The sequence below is a fragment of the Eublepharis macularius genome, chromosome 14 (genome assembly GCF_028583425.1).
Source record: "Eublepharis macularius isolate TG4126 chromosome 14, MPM_Emac_v1.0, whole genome shotgun sequence".
Lineage (NCBI taxonomy): Eukaryota > Metazoa > Chordata > Lepidosauria > Squamata > Eublepharidae > Eublepharis > Eublepharis macularius.
Window position 1 is genome coordinate 1259812 of NC_072803.1, and position 20067 is coordinate 1279878.

The 20067-nt window shown below is 53.1% G+C and overlaps 2 protein-coding genes and 1 pseudogene across 2 annotated transcripts; 2 read left to right on the plus strand and 1 right to left on the minus strand.

Annotated features, from left to right (window-relative positions):
- Nucleotides 1–1092: 1092 nt before the first annotated feature.
- LOC129342275 (L-seryl-tRNA(Sec) kinase-like) lies at nucleotides 1093–2188 on the minus strand (annotated as a pseudogene).
- An 8-nt stretch (nucleotides 2189–2196) lies between these two features.
- Nucleotides 2197–6434, plus strand: LOC129342566 (apolipoprotein A-IV-like). Its single transcript, XM_054998399.1, has 4 exons — nucleotides 2197–2333; nucleotides 2597–2693; nucleotides 3573–3699; nucleotides 5230–6434. The coding sequence occupies exons 2-4, from the start codon at nucleotides 2645–2647 to the stop codon at nucleotides 6155–6157; spliced, it is 1104 nt and encodes a 367-aa protein (XP_054854374.1). The 5' UTR covers nucleotides 2197–2333; nucleotides 2597–2644; the 3' UTR covers nucleotides 6158–6434.
- Nucleotides 6435–12499: 6065 nt separating this feature from the next.
- Nucleotides 12500–18836, plus strand: ZPR1 (ZPR1 zinc finger). Its single transcript, XM_054997307.1, has 14 exons — nucleotides 12500–12906; nucleotides 13021–13182; nucleotides 13342–13432; nucleotides 14276–14346; nucleotides 15589–15675; nucleotides 15765–15887; nucleotides 16144–16197; nucleotides 16355–16421; nucleotides 16729–16799; nucleotides 16890–16979; nucleotides 17069–17179; nucleotides 17362–17448; nucleotides 17605–17670; nucleotides 18263–18836. Exons 1-14 carry the CDS (start codon nucleotides 12613–12615, stop codon nucleotides 18398–18400), a joined length of 1512 nt encoding a protein of 503 aa, XP_054853282.1. The 5' UTR covers nucleotides 12500–12612; the 3' UTR covers nucleotides 18401–18836.
- Nucleotides 18837–20067: the final 1231 nt, after the last annotated feature.

The window sequence follows — 20067 nt, forward strand, 5'->3', positions numbered from 1 at the left end:
GGCTCTTTTCTCAGCTCTGCCTCTGGGCTGTTGCCCTCCTCAGGGCTGTGCCCTCGCTCCACCCCTTCTCCTCCAGGTAGGTTGCCCTGGGCAGTGACACCACCTCATATGCAGAGAGGATCCATTCATCCCAGGAGCCCCCCCCCCACCTCCAGGCAGGCCAAGCTGTGGCTCTGCTCAGCTTCAGGTGGCAGCCTGGAGCCTTCCCCAATTGAAAGCTCAACATGACCTGCTTCCCACCTATGTCTGTCTGCAAAGTGCCACCAAGTTGCAGCCAACTAATGGCAGCCCTTCCAGGGATTTTCAAGGCGAGAGGTGAACAGAAGAGGTTTGCCATTTCCTGCCTCTGTGTAGTGACCCCGGACTCCCTTGGTGGTCTCCCATCCCAATACCAACAGGCCCAAGGCCAACCCCGCTTAGCTCCTGACATCTGACAAGACCGGGCCACCCAGGTCAGGGGGCAAGAGCTAAAATGGCCCAGCCATTCTGGAAATCTGAAAGGGGGCTCCAATGAATCCTTGGTCGTGGTGGACCGCATTCCCGGTCGGCACGCTACACACTGATCCCACTCTTCTTTCAAGAGCCAAAGCTGGGTGACGCAGCCAAGACTTCCTCCCCAGGGTTGCTTCCTCCAGGACTTCAGCTGGCCCATGACTAATCCTCATTTCCCCAAACGGAGGTCTTCCGAGAGCTGCTTCCTCTCCTCTCCTCTCTACACATACAGAGATTGCAGAAAGCAAAGCACAATACCCTTTACTAAGACCAGCCAAAATAAGCCAGTGTGCAAGCTGTGGCATTCTCATCAGGGTGGGCATTTAGAAACACAGCATGGGCTGGGGGGGAAACGAGCTCTCTGACCGTGATCTTAAGGACCCTGCCATGATCTTTCTGACCCTCCCCTGCATCTTGAGCACCCTCGGCCCTCCTTTGCCTACCCCCCAACCCCAACTAGCCCATTTGTGTTTTTGTATTCTGGGCACATGGAAAAAAGGCACACATACAGCCACTGGCATAACAGGTATTTCTTAGCAATATCTTCTGCCTATTGTGGAATAAAGATGTGCTTGTAGCAAGCATGTTTTCAGAATAAAGCTATTCCTTCTCATGATGCTGGTGTTTTCAATCTTCCAAGAATGCCACTTTTCGTTTCTTGAGCTCCTCTGCCGAGCTCTTCATCTTGCTTACGGCATGGTTATTACTATCTTCTGGGTTCTTCGTTTGAGAGGCAATCCTGGTCAGCTTGATGAAGGCACCAAAGCTGCACAAAGAGCTCAATCAGCTCCCTTGAATTCTGTATTTTCTTCCAACGGTTTCACTGGATTTTCCAAAGGAGCAGACAACAAATTGAGCACCTGAAGATTATCCTCCAAAGTATATTCTGTACTCTTCGAAATGAGGGTGCTCTGCTCCCACGTGTGTGTCTCTGAATTTGAACTTCTAGTTTCTGCGCCATTCCACAGATGATTTCCTTGGGTAGTGGCTGCATTCTCTGACAATTTCTCGGAGGACAGACCTCAACCTGACAGTATTTGCAAACTACCTGGTACACAGGTTAGTATCTCATACTTTGATAATACAAGTTGTTGTCTGAAATAAAATATGTTGGTCTGAGAGTGGTAATATTGACTAAACATTGACAAGGTGCCTTGTCCTGCTCTCAGCAATAGTACACCTTGCTCTTCCAAACAGCAAAGTTTCCCAGGTTAGTTCAGTTTGTTTTGGAGGAGGCAAATTATGGCATCCTTGAATAAAAGCGTGGAGGAAGTACCGAAATCGTTTGTGCCAGTACAATTCCCACTAAGATGCCAATAGTTGCCGTCCCTCTTGTCCCAAGCTCATCTCTGATGGGCTGAATGCTTCCACAGGCCTGAGTCTGTCAGGTGAACCCAAAGCCAACCTCAGTGCTGCATCAAAGACTCGCTCTGTGCTCCTGCCATCATTGTTTTACCCACTGCTGGTAGGCCGCAACACACAGTGGCAGACTGAAGGATCTTCTAATTCTTGGCTGCAACTTTTTTGCAGCATCTCCTTCCATTACCAAGGCTGGAGAAAAAACTCCACAAGTGCACTTTAACACTCTTGTGTTGTTTGGCAGAAACTAGGAGCCCCCCCCCCCGCCCGCCCGCCGCTTGCCATTGTTCCAACCTTCCCCATCTAGCAGATAACTCCGCCGCGCCCTTGTCAGCATCCTGGCCCTCCACGTCTGTCTGCAGCTGCTAAAGTCCAAGCGCTCCGGATATGTCACCACCTGTCTGCGTGGAAGCAGGAAAAGCCACTGCAGGGCTATAAATACAGACCGGCCAAGCCACAGAAGACGAGCAGCAGTGACCACGGTGAGTGGCCTGGGAGGGGCCGAGGCTGGGTCCTGGGCCGGGGGTTGCTGTGGGGATGTGCCAAGGAGCAGTGCAGGCAGCGAAGGTGGTGGCCCTGAGGGGGAGCCCCCTTTAGACGGGCATTGCTGTGCATGAGGCAAAGAAGGGGCTGGCAGTGGGAGAGGAGGCAGGCCAGGCTGAGGAGGGGCTGGAGAAGGGCCAGCGGTAAGAGTGGCCGGCCACATCCTTCGAATCTCAGCGGGAGCTCTTCTCCTCTTTTGCAGAGCTCTCCCATTCCTTGAGCAATCCCCACACAAGCCAAGCAACAGAGGATGGGTCTTAAGGCAGCTGCCTTGATCTTCGGCCTCTTGGCCATTGCAGGTGAGTCAAGGAGGTGATGGAAGTTGCCCTTTGGAAATCCAAACAGAGAGCCTGAAGGTTTATCTTCCGTTTCGGCTCCCTGACCCAGAATAGGGGGGAAATCAGGGAGATACTTGTTGCCTGTTCCCAAATGTGTGCACAGCAGAATGAGTGTACTTGAAGGTCTAACACCACGAGACCCCGAATTATTATTCTCCTTTGTAAGTGCCGTTGGTGCCGTTTCCTGCTTCATTCGCTGGCTGAGAGCTGAGAAATGTTTGCCGAGTTGCTGCAGAGCTCAGACCAAACCGTCTGTGAGGTCCAGCTGCAAGCGCCTGGGTCTGTCTGAACTCTCCTTCAACTCCCATTTAGCACAGCTGCCTTGAGCTGCAAAGAGGCAAAATGTCTTGACGGGAGATTAGCTATTCGGAGCAGGCTTTGCTTTGCTTTAGTCAGCTCGGTTGACCAAACTGTTAAACTAGACATTGTTTATGAAACCTCAAAGAAGTGGCCAGAAGAAAGGCAAAATAGGAAATGGGAGGAGGGGGGCAATTAGGCTGAAGACTGGGTACTCCTGCCTACACTGGCGAGTCTGCGTTCAGCTGGGCACAGCATGTTCCTTATGAGCCCACTAGCCCAGCCTTTAGGGCCAGCCTGGGGGGGGGGATGCTATTATGTGTACCTTAACCTGCTAGCCTGGCTGAGAGGATGCAGCTGCTCTCTGGGGGGCTACAGAGTTCTGATCCCAAAGAGATTCAGAGGGGGCGTTTCCAAGGCCAGGTGGCATCATCAGCCACCAGTCCAGAAGGGCTATGGGCTGGGGTTCGCTAAGGCTCTCTGGGATCCTGGGCGGGTGGTTAGGGCTGTGCACAGTTCTTCATTCCCTCGTCATCTTTCCAGGGGCCCAGGCCGATGTCAGCGCTGACCAGGTGGCCGATGTGGTGTGGACATACTTCACCCAGCTGAGCAGCAATGCCAAGGAGACCGTGGAGCAGCTGCAAAAGGCAGAGATCAGCCAACAGCTTCAGTGAGTGGCAGCTTCTGGGGCCTGCTCCAGGGATCTTGAGCTTCCCCACTGCCCCTGCCTGTTACCTCATTTCAAATAGCAAGACCCAGCCTGTGTTTCCAGAGGTCAGGCTTAGAGCATTCAAAATAAAAGAAAGTTTAATATAAAAAGAATGCATTCAGGCTGACCCAGGTGAAAGCAAGCAGCCTCGTTTCCCTTAGTACCTAACCTAAACACTGTTTAAATAGGACAGGTTAGAAGTGCTTCAACTTGCAGCAGTTTAAGGTTCTCATGTTTGGGGCTTCTTCCCCCATTGTCCCTCGCCCTGTGGGCAAGATGGTAAACGCTTAGTCCTGTATGGCTTGTGCCCCTCCAAGGGAAAAACAAGCTAGAAGAGAGGTCTTCTCTGCATCTTGAGAATTTCTTACCTCCCCTTGGGACAGTCCATCCCACCTTGGGGTTCTTTGGACCTTCCTGCCTCAAGAGGAACAGAATACATTCTAGCCAGTTGACTGTTTCCCTCTCTGTCCTTTGGGTGTCCCCTGCTACCAGGATGTGGAGCGGCAAACAGTTGTCCTCCTGTGGCCGGAGCCGTTAGCATAAGCCGAGAGCTTGGAGCCCGAGAGCTCCTTCCCCCAATCCCCTCCTTTGGGCCAACTACGAGTTTCCAGCTCATGAACAGAGTGCCGTTCCAGGGGTGGAGGTACTGGGGTGGATTCTGGGGCGCAGAACCTTTCTCCACATCTGCCACTTCAGAAATGGGACAGAAACGGTTCTTTTATAACTCATGAGACGGTGTGTATCTGTCTGTGGGGCAGGGGGATATTGCCAGGCTGTACGAGGCCCGAAGACAAGATGATTGGGCCTGCTTAGACTTGAGCTCCACAGAACCTGCAAACAGTTGGCTTACTACAGCGAGTGACTGCCTGCAGGCTGGTGCACGTAATTCCTCCCACTTTGCTAGCATACCTTGGGCCACAAGATTCTGGGCTTGCTGCCCTGGGGAAGCTGCGGCTGGCCCTGCTGTGCTCTGTGCTCTGTGCATGGCAAATGCCGGGAAAGAGCCACAAAGCAAAATGTGTTCTTGGTGTTGCTGAACTGGAAAGAAGGAGTCGGTCCCACTGGGAACACCCACGCAGGTGGGGCAGGAAAATCTGGGGAGGGGGGTGGGGGGTGGGCAAAGCTCGAGCAGGAACAGGCTGGACCATCACGGCCAGGAGGAGCAGCGGCAGAGGGGGACAGCGGTCCTTTCAGTTGGTGACCAAGGGATTTCCATGACTCCTTCCTGTGTGGGGAGGTAAGGCATGATCAGTCTTTGCCCGAGGGTGAAGACGCCTGGGTTTGTCTGGTGTTCCCTCAATGACCCTTCCTGCCTTGGGTTTTCTCTCTCTGTTTCCATGTTTTAGTTTTGCTTTTGTGATGCATTTTGTACATGGATAACAGTCTGGTTTCATGGTGAGCCACCTCCGTGGCCCTGCTTGTGCAGAAAGGTGGGATATCATTTTGCAGAGAGATAAAGCGATTCCTCTCTCCCCGCCCTTTTCTATGCAGCACCCTCTTCCAGGACAACCTCCAGAGCGTCAGCACGTACGCGGGAGACCTGCAGAGGCAGCTGATCCCCTTTGCTGCCAATCTGCCCGCTCAGTTGACCGAGGAGTCCAGGAAGCTGAAGGAGCAAATCCATCAAGAGCTGGAGCAGCTTCAGTCTCGGCTGTCCCCTCATGCGGACAAGGTCCACCAGCAGATCAGCAGGAACATCCAGGAGCTGCGGACCAAGCTGAGCCCTTATGCAGAGGAGCTGGGCACGCAGGTGGACAAGGACACGGCGGAGCTGCGTCAGCAGCTGGGGCTCTTGAGTCAGGATCTGCAGGCCAAGCTCAAAGAGAACCTCGGCAACCTCCAGGCCTCCCTTGCCCCCTATGCCGACAAACTGCAGCAGCAGATCAACCAGAAGGTGGGGGACACCAAAAGGAAACTGACCCCCTATGCTGATGAGATCATGGCCAAGGTTGATCAGGGTGTGGAAGAGCTGCACAGAAGCCTCAGCCCCTATGCTGAGGAGCTGCAAGAGCAGCTGTCTCGGCAGCTGAAGGAGCTCTCCTTCCAGATGAAGAAGGGCGTCGAGGAACTGCGATCCCAGCTCTCAGAGAGGACCGAGGAGCTGCGCCTGAGCCTGACCCCCTACGCCCAAGAGCTGAGGGAAAAGCTAGAGGAGGGCGGGGCTGACCTGCGTGAGTCCATGACCCTCTACGCCAAAGGCCTGGATGGCAAAATCAGCCAGCAGATGGACGAGTTCCGACAGAGCGTGGTGCTCTACGGGGAGAACCTGAACAGGCTGCTGGTGCAGAAGATGGAGGAGATGAAGCAGAAGCTGGAGCCCCACACCGGCAACATGGAGGACCATCTTGTTTTCCTGGAGAAGGATGTGAGGGACAGGGTCGCCTCCTTCCTGGACAGCCTGAGGCAGCTCGGAAACTGAAGGGGCCCCTTTTGCTCCCAGCAGAACCTGTCATAGTCAAACGCCTTCTTTCTGACTCCACAGCTCCCTTCCTATGCATCTTCTTCTCTGCTTCCCACCCTCCCCAAGGACATGAATGAGATGCCAGCATGATGCAGGACTGCACAGTCTAGTGTCAGGGGGGACCTTCGTCCCAAATGAGGCGGGGAGGGGGACCTCACGGTAGCTGTACCGGTGCCTGCCATTTCCATGAGCAGGCAGACACACAGATGAAATAAAAAAGCCCCTCCGCAATGCACCCCAGAGATGCCGTCTCTTTGGTTATTAGACTTGATCGTGTCTGTGCCATATTGACAGAAACGTTGGTGTCTTGCCTTTCCCCATAACTTAAGAGGGTTTACAAACTCAAATTTAAAACATACAATAGAACCCTCTAATAATCCTCTCCGCACCGCAAAATGCCTTCTTCCCCACCCCGTTACACGCCTTTCAATGCCTCCTAAACACCTCTAGGGATGCTACCCTCCCAGCCCCCTCAGGGAACTCCTTCTATAGGGTGGGAGTTATGATGGGAAAAGCACGGGCTCTGACGGATGCCAAGTGGGAAGCACTGAGCAGGTCGCAGCTGGAAGACTACAGCCAGGGCAAGGGGCACATAGGAAGAGACCGTCCTTTAGAGGAGGGTTTTTTTGGTGGGGGAGGGGTTTTGGGGGGAGGAATATGATCCCAATCTGAGTATGTCCTCCTATAACAAAATGAGGAGCTGCCCTAGAAAGAATGATGGAGTGTGTGTGTGCATGGGGGAGGCAGTTATTACTAATCGGACTTCCTTGCAAAGAAACCAAATTGTTTGCCTGTTATAGAAACAGGTGATAGAGAGGTTATAGCTTGTCTCGGTGTGCCACCTTTGGCTGAGCTGCGGTGATGTCCAGGTGTGGAGAAACGCCATTCTGTTGGTGAATTTAACTTTCTAGGTGCTGCAGGAGGGAGGGGCCAGTTCTGGAATGGAATTTGATTGGAGGGAGAGCGAGTCAGTTGGTGGGGCGGGAGTTGGAAGTGGACAGTTGGTGGCTGAAGAGTTGAGGGAGGGGGGTGGCTCTGAGGGGCGTGGGAGGTTGGAGTTAAACCCCCGGGAAAGAAAGTATCCTGCCTGCCCTGTACAACTCCCAGCCAGGGCATGAGTATAGAGGAGGAGGGGGAGATAGTAGGGGTTTGGGTTTTTTCCCCCTTACGTTATGTATTGTCTTCTGTTCACTGCATACTTGTCTGGGTGGAGTTATGATCTTAAATACATTTTGTTGATTAATGAAGGAATGAAGATCCTCTGTTCCACACAGATCCCCAACTGCTTGGGTCCGCTAGGAGGGGGGAGAGAGAGGTCAAGGAATACAAAGGGACGTAACCAGAGGGAGGTTAGGCGGCTGTCCCGCCTAACCAGGACCCCATACAGGGACAGTGGTGGCAGCAACTACCCGGAGACAGGAAAGGGAGACAGCTCCTTCAGGTGCCTGGCCAGAGGCAAAAAGGGAGGGGTAGGCAGAGCGGGGTCTACCAGTGGGAGGAAAGGCCCTGATTTGCCACACCAGAGATGTCTGTAAGCATTCTAATCGAATGTTAATGGCTTTGGGGGATGAGCAACAAGGAGCCGAGTCTGGAGTCTGACAAAGGGCCCATTCCCTGAGAGAAATGAAAATTTATGCTGGGAAAGACAGGCCTTGGAGGTGGCCTGCAGTGTGCTTTGGGCAGAAAGGGCTGGGAGCAACAGAAAGACATGCTGTGTTTTTTTAAGGTGTGCCAAGAACTCTACACCTACTGTGGCTTCTCATAATATTTCCTGACTGTGCACAGGCGGGCCTAAGAAATGAATGGAAGACAGCACCGATTTGCTGCCCACCTTGTAGCTGGCAACCACCACTAACTGCGGCTTCGCCAAGCACAGGGGCCAGGGGCTCCAGCCCTCTTTAGTAGGTGGGGCATCAAAGAAAACCAGCTGACATTTCTCAGTCTGCATGGCGCCTATGAATGCTTCATGGCAGAAATATACACCCTGAATGAGTTGTTTTTAAATTTAAATTATCTACTTACAAAGAACATCTTTCTTAAGTGACTAACTAGGACATTCATTAAGTCACACACACACACAAACACATCTACCTCCAAACAGCTAATGGTGGATTCTTTCCAGGACCACTGGATGAGTGATGTTGGAAAACCCAGCAGAGGGGAGGGGAGGTGGGAGGAGCATCACCCCAGGGTGGGGTGCATGTGTGCTTGCGTGCACTGGTTGCCACTGATGTTTTTAAAACCAGAAATGCTCCTGTTTTTTAAAAAAGTCCCCTTCTTTGTATCGGCACTGTTTCCATAGCGCACACTAGCACTGCAGGCAGAGTGATGCACCCATGGGCCCCATCCTAACCCCAGAGCTGGTTCAGTCCACTTCTTAGGGCCTAAGAAGGATCCTGAGGACTACTCATCCTTTTTGGGGAGCGGGGAAAGTCCTGTAGCTGAGGCTCATGAAGAGCTGCCTTTGAGGAAGGAAGAGGCAAAGTGATTGTGAAGGGAAAGGAGGCGACACCTGAATGCACACAAGCACCTCCCGTGATGTTCATGGCAAGGAGGAGCTGTTTGTAAATTCGATCCTTGGTTTATTAGACAAGGAGCCGAATTCATTCAACGCCTGCCTGACAAGGAGATGCCTGGCAGGCCAGGTTTAGCAAACTCTATCTTAATGGACTTACCAGGAGATAAGGTCTTTCCAACATTCAAACTTTGTCTTAGCACCAAGGCTTCTTTTCAAGGCACAGATCATCAGCCTTTTTAGAACCAGGACCCAAGAAGCAGCTGGATAGGACCCACTGACCTGCAAGCACATGGCAGGAAGTCATAGGATATGACAGTCATGCGATACAAAGAGAAGACTCTCTAAACTCGCCTGTGCTAAAGAGGACCCCTCTCCGTCACTGAGCGACCCCCCTTCACTGTCCTGTTGCTCCTCTCAGGATGTGCGAAAGTGAGTCAGGGCCTTTTCCTCTTCACACATGCACACCAACAGCAGGTCCTTCCAAGAAAGTCCTCTGGGGATTTGGGGGGAGCTGCCACTGATAGACAGATGACGCCCAGCTATGTTGCTGTAACAATCTTTATATGGGACTGGCCTTTGAAACTGCCCAGAACCTTTAGAAACTGGTCCCAAATACAGCAGCGATGCTATTGTGAAGGGCTGGATACAGAGACTGCACAGCCCTCTGCTGAACAATCTGCACAGGCTGCCCCCATTGGCTTTGGGGCACAGTTCAAAGTGCTGGTTCTTTAAGGCCCGTAACGGCCTGAGTGCCTGAGAGACTACCTTCTCCCACTGTCCACCCCACCAGTTGAGATCTGCCTGGTAAGCCCTGCGCTGTGTGCCCCACCCACAGAGGGGAGGTCAGCTGCAAGCAGGCTTTTCTCAGAGGCCTTTGGAACAGCCTCCCCCCCCCCCACCATGAGATTTGCCCAGTGCCTACTTTACTGCTGTTTACCTAGCCTTTTAAGGGAGGGGTTCTATCTTTTAAAGCTGGTTTTTATGGTCTCCTAGCCTGAGTAGCTTTAAGGATGTGCTGGGCTGCTGAATGTTTTATGCTGTTTTATGTCCCTGGCTTGCTTGTAATGGCTTCTTTTAATATTCATAAGTTTTATGCTGTCATTTTCTCAATTTTATTAACTTGCTTTTACTTTGTGAGCTATGAAAGATGGCACATACATCTCCTACACAAGCAACCCAGCCGGTCTAGGAGAGCTCGCAAGCCAGCATGTGCCATTCCGTGACCCGCCTGAAGCCTTAACCCATGAGCAGAAGCCCTCTATTATAATTGCAAAGAGCTTGCAAGATGCTTTCCTTTGATCTAGCCCTCTAACCAGTACACGATAGCTTTAGAAGTGAGTGCCACTGGAAGTAAGACCTGGGGCACTTTGGCCTTTATCAAAACAAGCTGGACCAACGAGGCAAGCACTAGATAGAAGCTGCTTGTGGATCCTGTGTCAGGGAGAAAAACTCTCCTCTCCCTGTGATGAAGAAAACTCTGGGGGACCTGAAAGGCATAGAAGTGCTACTTGAAGAGCTCTGACAGAGGTTTGGGTTGGGCTGGGCTGACCCTTGAGACTGGCTGGGGGCAGGGACTGCACAGGGCGTTCCGCTCCGCCGAAGGAGACTCTGACCCCTTCAGACAATTCACTGAAAACGTAGCCTTTGCTTAGCCACGTCAGGAAGGGCCTGCAGTTCAGGTCAGTTCTCAGAAGGGCCTGAGGGAGGGATGGTTCCCAAGCCACCTCTAGAAACCAGGGGTTTTTGCTTACCTGGCTTTGTTTCTTCAGAGCAGGAAAAAACTACCTGTGTCTTGACAGGTGTTGGTGCCTGTACAATGCACCTGAGAGCTGTTGGAGCTTCTCCTGTGCAAGTGGCCAGTTCAGATTCCTTATCACCACACGGATGATTCACATCTGGCCTTCTCAGCGCCCCCTCTGGCTGCTCTCCTTTACTGCACTGAACTGTTTAGGCTGCAAACGAGTGTCTGTCTTCCATCAGAACAGGTTCTCAGCACCACGTGAGTGCGTGTGCCCAGGCACAGTTTAACTGGACACGATGGCTGCTCTTGTGCTGGGTAGCAGCCTCTTCTGTGTCCTCTGCTCCCCACTCCTGGCTTCCCCTTCCAGCCAGGCTGAACTGGGTTGCCTGCCATCTCATATTCTTGGGAGGAACTGGGCTGCATGGTGCTGAAACATTCCTGCAATAAATGCTACTCTGCTGCTTAGCTGGGGTGGGTGTGTGGGGAGGAAATGCGGCTCAGTGGTAGAGGTCCTACCTGCTTTGCATGTGGAAGTGCCCAGCTTCAACCCCAGGCATCTCCAGTTAAAAGGGTCAGGGGATGCGAAAGACCTCTGGGCCCCGAAGAGTTGCTGCCCCTTTGAAGGAACAAGACTCACCCTGTCTGTTGTAAGAGGAGGATCCAGCGCTGTCCCTTTCCTCAGGTTTCAGAGGGGGACAAACCAAAGAGTTAGAAAGAGAGGTCAGGGCACTCTGTTTACTGTTTACTGCTCTGACTGTCCTTTGATGCGTAGACTGCTATTCTCAGGATTTCCTCCTCCTGACTTCCTCCCTCTCACTTCTTCTCTTCCTGGCTTTGTTCCAGGCAACACCTCTTTCCTTCTCCTCCCTCCATCTTGGAAACATGGATGCAAGACTTGCCCTGGCATCCATGCCCATCCTTAGAATAGATAGGCATTTAGGATCTGTCTCTCCTTTCCTATCAGAGTATGGAGTTCCTACAATAAAGAACTCTTAGTTTTCTAAATATAAAGCAAGTGTAAGATTTGTTATTTTCTCTCCTACACATACACACACCACCACCACCACCAGCAGCTCACAGCCACCTATAATCATGTTTCCTCTGCTAAATGATAAGACTCTGTTAATGGCCCAAAACATGGAATCCTTTAATTAGGTTTCTGGGGCCAACCTAAGATTTATTTATCACTGACAGGCCAAGGGCTGGCTTGACAGAAGGCAGCTTCACGTCTGTGTACCAGGCAGTATAGTCTGGGGAGGAAAGAGTCTTCACTGGATTAATCCCGCCCCCCCCCTTATCCCCCGGTTGAATTCTTCCTCAGTTTGGGCCAATTGCACCTTGATGCCTTTCACAGACCAAGCTGCTGCCCAGGCCCTTAGCAGCTGCTGGACTGCTTTGTCCCGCCTGCCCATCTGCCCTCTCACCCCCCCTGTGCAACAGGAAGGCAAAAGCCAGGCTGGAGGCCTGCGTTCCTCCCAACACGCGGACCGCCAGGCAGAACTTGCCTTGTCCCTGAGGGACAGCACCGGAGGGCTCCCCGTTCGGATGCCTGCCCCGGAGCCCGCGGTTGCTGCTTGCCCGTCCACGCAGGAAAGTGGGCGGAACCGGTGGGGCGGCCAGGGCGGCAGCTCCCCGCCGCCACAACGGACGCGTCTGCTCCCTTCGTCTTCCAGGGGGCCCTGAGCCTGCCTGCTGTTGACACGCAGCGGCTTGGCAGAGCAAGGCGCTCTCTTGCCGGGCACACAGGCGGGGCACGCTCTGGGGATGGCAGCGGCCCGGCAGGCAGGCAGGCCACAGGTAGGGCCTCACGAATGAGGGGGACGTCTGGAACGACGCCGCGCGGGGCAAGTCTGGCACCGGCCGTGGCTCCTGAGCAGCCCGAACACGCGCATCTGCGCGCGCTCCAGCCCCGGACTTTGGCCCGCAGCGGGTAACGGGAAGGGGGACGCGGCCGAGTCCCTCCGGGCCGGGCTGAGTTCGCGGCTCGGCCTCTGCCTGTCCCGCCGTCAGGCCTCGGAGCAGAGCGCGGGCTCGGCCGAGGGGTCGGGCTGCGAATCAGCACTCGGCTAGTTCGACGCCCGCTCCTGCCAGGGGCTCTGCGGGAGGCCTCGCGGCGGCCGCGGGAATAGAAGCGCCGCTGGGGCTGCGGTTGCTATGGCGACGCTCGGCCCCGCCGTCCCTCCAGGCCTCGCCACGCCCAGGAAGGCGGAGCCTGTCCGCTGCTGTGACGTCACTCTCCCGCCCCGCCTAACTTCCGGCGCGGGAGGAAGTGGAAGTCCCGTGGGTCGGGGCCGGGGCGCTCGCGGCGGCATGTCGGCCCTGGGAGAGCTGGAGCCCGGCGGGGGGGCGGCGGCGGCGGCGCTGCTCTTCCGCCCGCTGGACGCCGACGACGAGGAGCAGCAGCGGCCGGCCGAGATCGAGTCCCTGTGCATGGCCTGCCTGCGCCAAGTGAGTGCCGGGGGGGGGGCCGGGGGGGGCTCCCGCCCACTCTCCCGCCCGCTCTCCCGCCCTCCCGCGGCTGGCTCCCGCCTGACGCCGCCCCTCGCTGGCCTCTCCCCGCAGGGCGTGACGCGGCTGCTGCTGACGCGGGTGCCCTTCTTCCGCGAGCTCATCGTCAGCTCCTTCGCCTGCCGCAGCTGCGGCTGGACCAACGCCGAGATCCAGTCGGCCGGGCGCCTCCAGGAGCGGGGCGTGCGCTACACCCTGGCCGTCCGCGCCAAGCAGGTGGGCCGGGCGGGGAGGGGGAGAGGCTGGTGCCCGGCGCCGGTCTGTGGCGCCTCGCTTGGCTGGAGGCCTTTGCCGCGCCGCCCGCAGCTCCGGGTGCCCCGAGGCGGGCCGCTGCGGGCTCGGGGCCGGCGTGACCCCTCCTTGCCTCCCGTGCAGGATCTGAACAGGGAAGTGGTGAAGACCGACTGTGCCGCTGCCAGGATCCCGGAGCTGGAGTTCGAGATCCCGGCCTTTTCCCAGAAGGGAGGTGGGTCCGGGGCCGTCCTGGCATGTCGTGGGGGGGGGGGGGGCTTTGGCAGCCGGAGGACAGGGGCACCTTGTAGCGGCTCGAAAGGCCTTGCCACGTTGCTGCCTTGCCGAGGAGGAGGAGCTGACACTTTGGCTTCTGCAGGGAGCTGTTTTTGCCGCAGATGCTCTGGCTTGAATCGGTTTATGTGATTACACGCGGCTTTCTTCCCAGAGGGGACCAGAGCTGCTTACCCCTCCCTTTTATTTGCACAACCACCCCATGAGATACACTATATTGAGTCCCACTGCAAGTTTCCATGGCACAGTGGGGATTTGAACCTGGGTCTCTCAGACCTTAGTCCGACATTGCTACGCTGGCTCCCAGTTTAGAGAGGGGCCAGAAGGTCACTGGTCCATCTTCTGCCAGTTGGCCTTGGGGGTGGGGAGAGGATCCTGACCTCTTCTCAATAGACCTCTCCCTGCGAGTTGTGAGTCTGTCATTGTCTGTTTCATGGGCAGGTGCTGACTGCTTTCCAAAAGAGGAGGCGTTGCTTGAAACCAGGGCGCTGAATTGAGTTCTGGGGCAAGCCAGCTATGCTCCCCCCACCAGCCACAGGGATCTGGTGCCTGAATTAGAGTCCCAGTGGCAGTATTTCCTTAGGGCCAGTGGCACTCAGCTCCAGAACAGAGAGGCATGGAGGCAGCTGGAGGTGGATAAAGGAAGCTGAAGAGTAGGGCTTGTGGTTGTCCATTGACCTGCCAGCTGGGCAGATGTACTGCCTGTGCCTGGGAAGAGGACCGCAGTTGCTGGTCTGGAGATTGGAAGGGAATAATGTGTGTGTGTTTTCCCCTTTGTAACTAGCACTTACCACTATTGAAGGGATAATTGACAGAGCTATAGCAGGATTGGAACAGGATCAGCCAGTCCGCAGGGTAAGATGTTTGGAAAGAATCCTTGTATTTCTTTATTCAGACTTTTCTTCCCAATGGGAAGGGTAAAGCAGGTAACAGCATTATTCTTCCCTCCTCCATTATGTCCTTACAACAACAGCCCTGTGCAGCTGGTTATGTTGAGATGGAGTGACTGGGCAAAGGTCACTTTGTCAGGTTTCCATGGCAGAGGGAGGATTTGAAACTGGGCCTTTCTCATTCTAGTCTGACACCCTAACCGCAACAGCATGATGGTTTTCTGAGAAAACATACTATATATAAATTAGCAAAAACCAACAACAACTACAGTGTCTTGGGCCAGTTCTGATCTCATTGACTGGCTTGTCTTAAGTCACAGGCTAAGAGCCAGAGGGCTAAGAACCATGGCCCATGCCCTTCTGTTTGCATCACTAGCCACACGGTGTCACCCACGCTCAGATTTTAGGGTACCTGCAACAAGATGGGAAAAGCCAATCTTCAGCAAAGAAGAACTTGCTCATTGAACTAATTGAGACTGAGATTGAAAGAGATCTTGGGGTTGTAGTGGAAAGCTCAGTGAACCATCTGTGTGGCAGCAGTGAAAAAGGCAAGCTCCATACTGGGGATATTTAGGAAAGGGACTGAAAATAAAATGGCTAAATATTATTATGCCTCTGAGTACATCTATGGCGTGGCCTCATTTGGAATCCTGTGTGTCTCTCTGGCCTCCCAGCCTCAAAGAAGATATTGCAGTGGGGATCTGAATTTGGGGCACCCAGATCCTAGTCCAGCCCTCTAACCACAATGCCATGCTGCTGTGGCTCCTAAGTCTGATTCTGCATATTCGGAACTGTCAAAATAAAGCCTTAGAGGTTAAGCACGTGGCCAGTTAAAGCCTTAAATTCCCCATTTCAGCCAATCAGTACCTAAGTGCATGGTTAGTTCTCACAATGATATATAGAAGGATTTCTTTATTTATACTCTGCTTTTTCTCTCCAATGGTGACCCAAAGCAGCTTACACCCTTCTCTTCAATTTCATTTTATCCTAGCAGCAACCCTGTGAGGTAGACTGAGTTGTGCATGACTGGCCCAAGGCGGCCCAGTGAGCTTCCATGGCGGAGTGGGGATTTGAACCTGCCTCTGCTGGATCCTGGTCCAGTGCTCTAGCCACTACACCACACCGGCTGTCAAGAATCAGGCTGGGCTTAGTGCAAAGCAGTCCAAAAGGCAAGGTTGTAGCAGGTGCTTCTGCTTTTTGGTTTCAGGAAACCGACCCAGGTGCAGCAGGAAAGATAGACGAGTTCATCTCTAAGTTGAAGCGTTTGAAAGAAGTGAACGAAGCCTTCACTTTTGTAAGTCCCTGCAGGCCTGGTGTTTCCCTCCCGCCCATTATTTTCAGCAGAGATCTCAGCTGCTTCTCCTCTCCCTCCCTCCCTGCCAGATCCTGGATGACCCCTCAGGGAACAGCTTTGTGGAGAACCCTCACGCCCCACAGAAGGACGAAGGCCTGGTGGTTGCCCATTACAAGAGATCTGCCCAGCAGGCTGCAATGCTGGGAATTCAGGTAAGTCCAAGGAGGGGCTACTTTGGCTTGGAGGCTTGATGGACATATCGGCACGCATGGCTTAGCTCACCTCACATACCCTCATCTTTTGAGCTGTGCTGCAGGCCCTGCGTTTCTGGAGAGGACACCCTTCAGCTCTCCTGCCTGCCTGCCTGAGGCCCCGCTTTCCCTCTCCTTTTCTGTCCTGTGTACAAAGGACGTGATGCTCGGCGTGTCCGGGGCTGCCGGTCCCAGCATGATCCCTTTTCTTTTCCAGGAAGAGGAATCTGATGAGAAGTCAGTCGACTCGGCAGATGATCTGAGGAACGAGGTGAGGAACCTGTCAGAGAGGTGGGTGCTTGAGCAGAGCAGAGCCCTGATGCCTTCGGGCAGGGCTTTGTTTCCCCAGAGCGAACTCCAGCAGCGGGCCTTGCTCTCATGTCTGGGCCTCATTTAGATATCTTGACGTTGCCTCTCTGTCAGTCCAGGTTCTGCAGTTCAATACCAACTGTCCAGAATGCAACGCTCCTGCAAAGACCAACATGAAGGTGGTGCGTATCCTTTTTAGGAGCAAAAGAACTTCTAGTTCCAGCTGCACTCATGCAGGTGTGGTTTATGGAGTGCGTGTGAGCTGATGGATCGTTCTTGCAGATGGCCTCTTTGTTGCTGTGGGGCTGTCTGCTCTGTGGGGTCCCGTTCTGGGGCTGACAGAATCCCAGGCTGACAATGTAGGAACCAAATAGATCAATTTCCTTGTGTGACAGATCGTGTGGGGTGTGGGCCAGACTGTCTTCAGTAGGGTGTTGGCATAAGCTTGGCTTGCAGAGTCTGTGTGCAGAGTTCCTTGACAGCCCCTTTGCAGAGATTCCCCACTTCAAAGAGGTCGTCATCATGGCTACAAATTGTGAGGCATGCGGCCACCGCACGAATGAGGTGAGAGACTCTTTGGTCTAGAAGAGGTGGCTTTGCCTCGAGTTGCCAGGGAGGTAAACTTGATTCATGGATTTTCCCACTTGTTCGTAGGTTAAATCTGGCGGGGCCATAGAGCCTTTGGGAACCAAGATAACCCTTCATGTGACAGACCCCTCAGACATGACGAGGGACCTCCTTAAGGTAGGGTCTTTCCCCATATGTCCCCTCTTGTAAATGCCTGTTGCTACAATTGTCTAACCTTGGAGCCCTGCATCCTCCCTTTTCCACAGTCAGAAACCTGCCGGGTGGAGATTCCGGAGCTGGAGTTTGAGCTGGGCATGGGAGCGCTAGGAGGCAAATTCACGACTCTGGAAGGATTGTTGAAGGATATCCAGACGTTGGTGAGCGATGATTGGCTGCTCTGCATCAGCTGCTGCTTGAGGGGAGGGAGAATAGTGAGGCCGGAGCTGCTATGTGGAGGAAGGCAGGCAGGCAGGCCTGGAATGAGTCTCCGAATGTGCTGTGTGGCTTGGGTGGGGAGCTGCCCTGAGCAGTGGGCTGACACAGACTCCTCTCTCTGCAGGTGGAGAAGAACCCCTTTACCCTGGGGGACAGTTGTACCCCGGGCAGGGGAGAGAAGCTCTGTGCTTTTGGCAGGAAGCTGCAGGAGGTGAGGCCCTTGGTGACCATGTGCTTCTAACAGGGCATCTGCTGCGCGCTTGGAAGGATGCTCTTCTTGGCCTTGCTCTGATTTGCTGGCTGGGGAAAGGGTTTGTGAAGTCTCTTCTGTATACACAGCTTTGGTTTTTCTGTTTTCTCTCCCAAGATTTTGGATGGACAGCTGCAGGTACATTTTGTGATGGATGACCCTGCAGGGAACAGTTACCTTCAGGTAAAGTGCAGTCACGGGAAGTGTGTGTGAGGCTAAGTTTTATAGCCCTTTGGATATTATGTTTAAAATGCAGAACAAATTCTGAAACCTTGGCTAGTGCTGAGGCAGCCAGAGGACACACCGGAGCAGAAACAACTGGCCCGAGGAGGCTTTTCTTGTGTAGCTTGCGTGTTTGTATGCATTTGCTGTGTGCCGTTGCTTAGGCAGGAGGGGGTGTGAAGCAGAACAAGTGATTAAGAGGGGTGTGTGTGTTTGGAGGGGGGTTCATTGGGGTGGTTTAGGGGAAGTGTTTGTCCAAATGCCCACCCATGGCATGGGCTGGCCACCTGTAAGGATAAAACCAAACTTGAGAGAGGCTTGGGAAAGCACCCAATCCTCCAGAATGGATGCTAGTGCTCAGGGTAGAGATTTCTTTTTGGTTTCAGCTGTGCTCTTCCTCTAAAAGTAGCATAAAAAGAATCCAAATACATTTTTGTTCTTGTCTTAATTCTAGTGGAATTGGGGAGGTGTGGGCAAAGATCCACTGGGAGCCACTCTCCATCCTGCTGTTTTGCTTGAATCTTGCTGCAACTTGGCTTCCCCTTGCTTTCAGAATGTGTATGCCCCTGAGGAAGACCCAGAACTGCGCGTGGAGCACTACGAGCGTCTCTTTGAGCAGAATGAGGAGCTGGGCCTCAACGACATGAAGACGGAGGGCTACGAAACAGAGCAGCCCTCCTCAGATCATTGACCTCTTTCTGGCCAAGCCAAATCCAAAGGTGAGGGATGAGAAGCAGTGAAGGAAGAAGGCCCGGCTTGCCTCTCCCCTGCTCTGGACACAGCCTCAGCCCTGCCGTGCAGAGCATCTTGGTGATGGTTGCTGATGTGGTGGCTGCAGGAGAACAACACATTAAAGCTGAACCGTTGCTCCATTTGAGGCTGTTGCATGGATGGAATTTTGTTTGGCATACAGAAATATAAGCAATGCTCTGGTGAACTTTTCTTTTTCCCTATAGTTGTCTTGCAGCTGTAGGGAGTTCAGTGCTTGGTTTTTTACTGGATACTGGTCAGTGCAAAAGAAAGGGCTGCCACTTCTGTGGTTGGCTGAAGAATTATACTTCCAGCCCCCACAGTCTGTTGCTTTCCTGCTGTTTTTACTGGACTAATAAATGATGAACTCTGGAGAATGGTTATGGTTTCTTTGGCAACTGGACAGGAATGGCAGGCGCCTCTCTCTGGTTAAAGCTGTTAAGCTTTTCATAGATTCTGAACCCCCCTCCCCAATGCCCCGCCCCCTTTCTGTTTCACTGGTGGAAATTTTGGGGAAACTGAAATGCTCGTCTTTCAAACCTAAATTTCTTTTCTTGATTGAACAGCAGGAAATATCTAACATATATAATTCTACTATTTTAATATTCATGGAACTGGACAGTAAAACGACTTCGTTTTCTACAAGAAAAATTGCCAATAATAATGCAACGTGGTCTACCCTCCGCAAGTATGCAGCTAATTCATTCCAGCCGTCATAAAGATTTTTAAGTCCAAAGTGATCTCTCAACTATTTTATGGGATTCCAGTATGGATTAGGACTTCTGACCGGGTCATCGAATGCTTTCAGTCCAAATTTCTGTGGAAAATTATGGTCAACCGAAGTGTGTTCCATACGCAGTTCCCTGCCTAGAAACGGGTTTAATCTTAATAGAAACGAAGGCCTGGCGTACAAAGTTCAAAGACAGGCTTTGCATACATTATAACTGTGATCTAAGGAGCCTTATATACCACATGCTTTCAGAAGCCAATCTGTCAGTTTGGCTAACACATATTGAGGAGAAAATTAAGGCTATATGGGTATTTCTAGGGACTCGCTTTCACAGTTAACATCAAATGCTGCCTTTTTACAAATTACGAATACGATGTTGGGCACTGAGTGCCAGAAGTTACGGCCTGGCTACCAAAGCCCACTCCCCCCTGAGCTTTGAGATCCCTCTCACTGCAGAGAGGAAGGCTCCATATTCATCCTCCCAGCTGGTGGGGTATTTTCCCTGGCTAGGTGTCCTGCTGTGCCGTCTGCCATTTTGTATGGCAGATTTAACAGGACACGCTATTCAACCAGATACTGCCTATGTAAAAATTGTTTTGAGTCAATTGCACGTGTTCTTCTGCATTGTCGTCTGTATGTTGATACACATCACACGCATTCAACATCTGTTCTAATATGATGGACTGCCCTGATTTGCTCAAAGCTGAGAGATTGCTGAACGTTTCTTTTCCTGAGGGAACTGAGATGGCGGCTAAGTTTCTCCACGCTGCTTTCTGCCCTCACAGAATTAAGTTATGGCTGCTTTTCCCTTTTATCGTGTCTGTATTTTAATAACTTGAGCGGCTGATACAGGCCAGTAAAGGCGGACGTGACTTGCG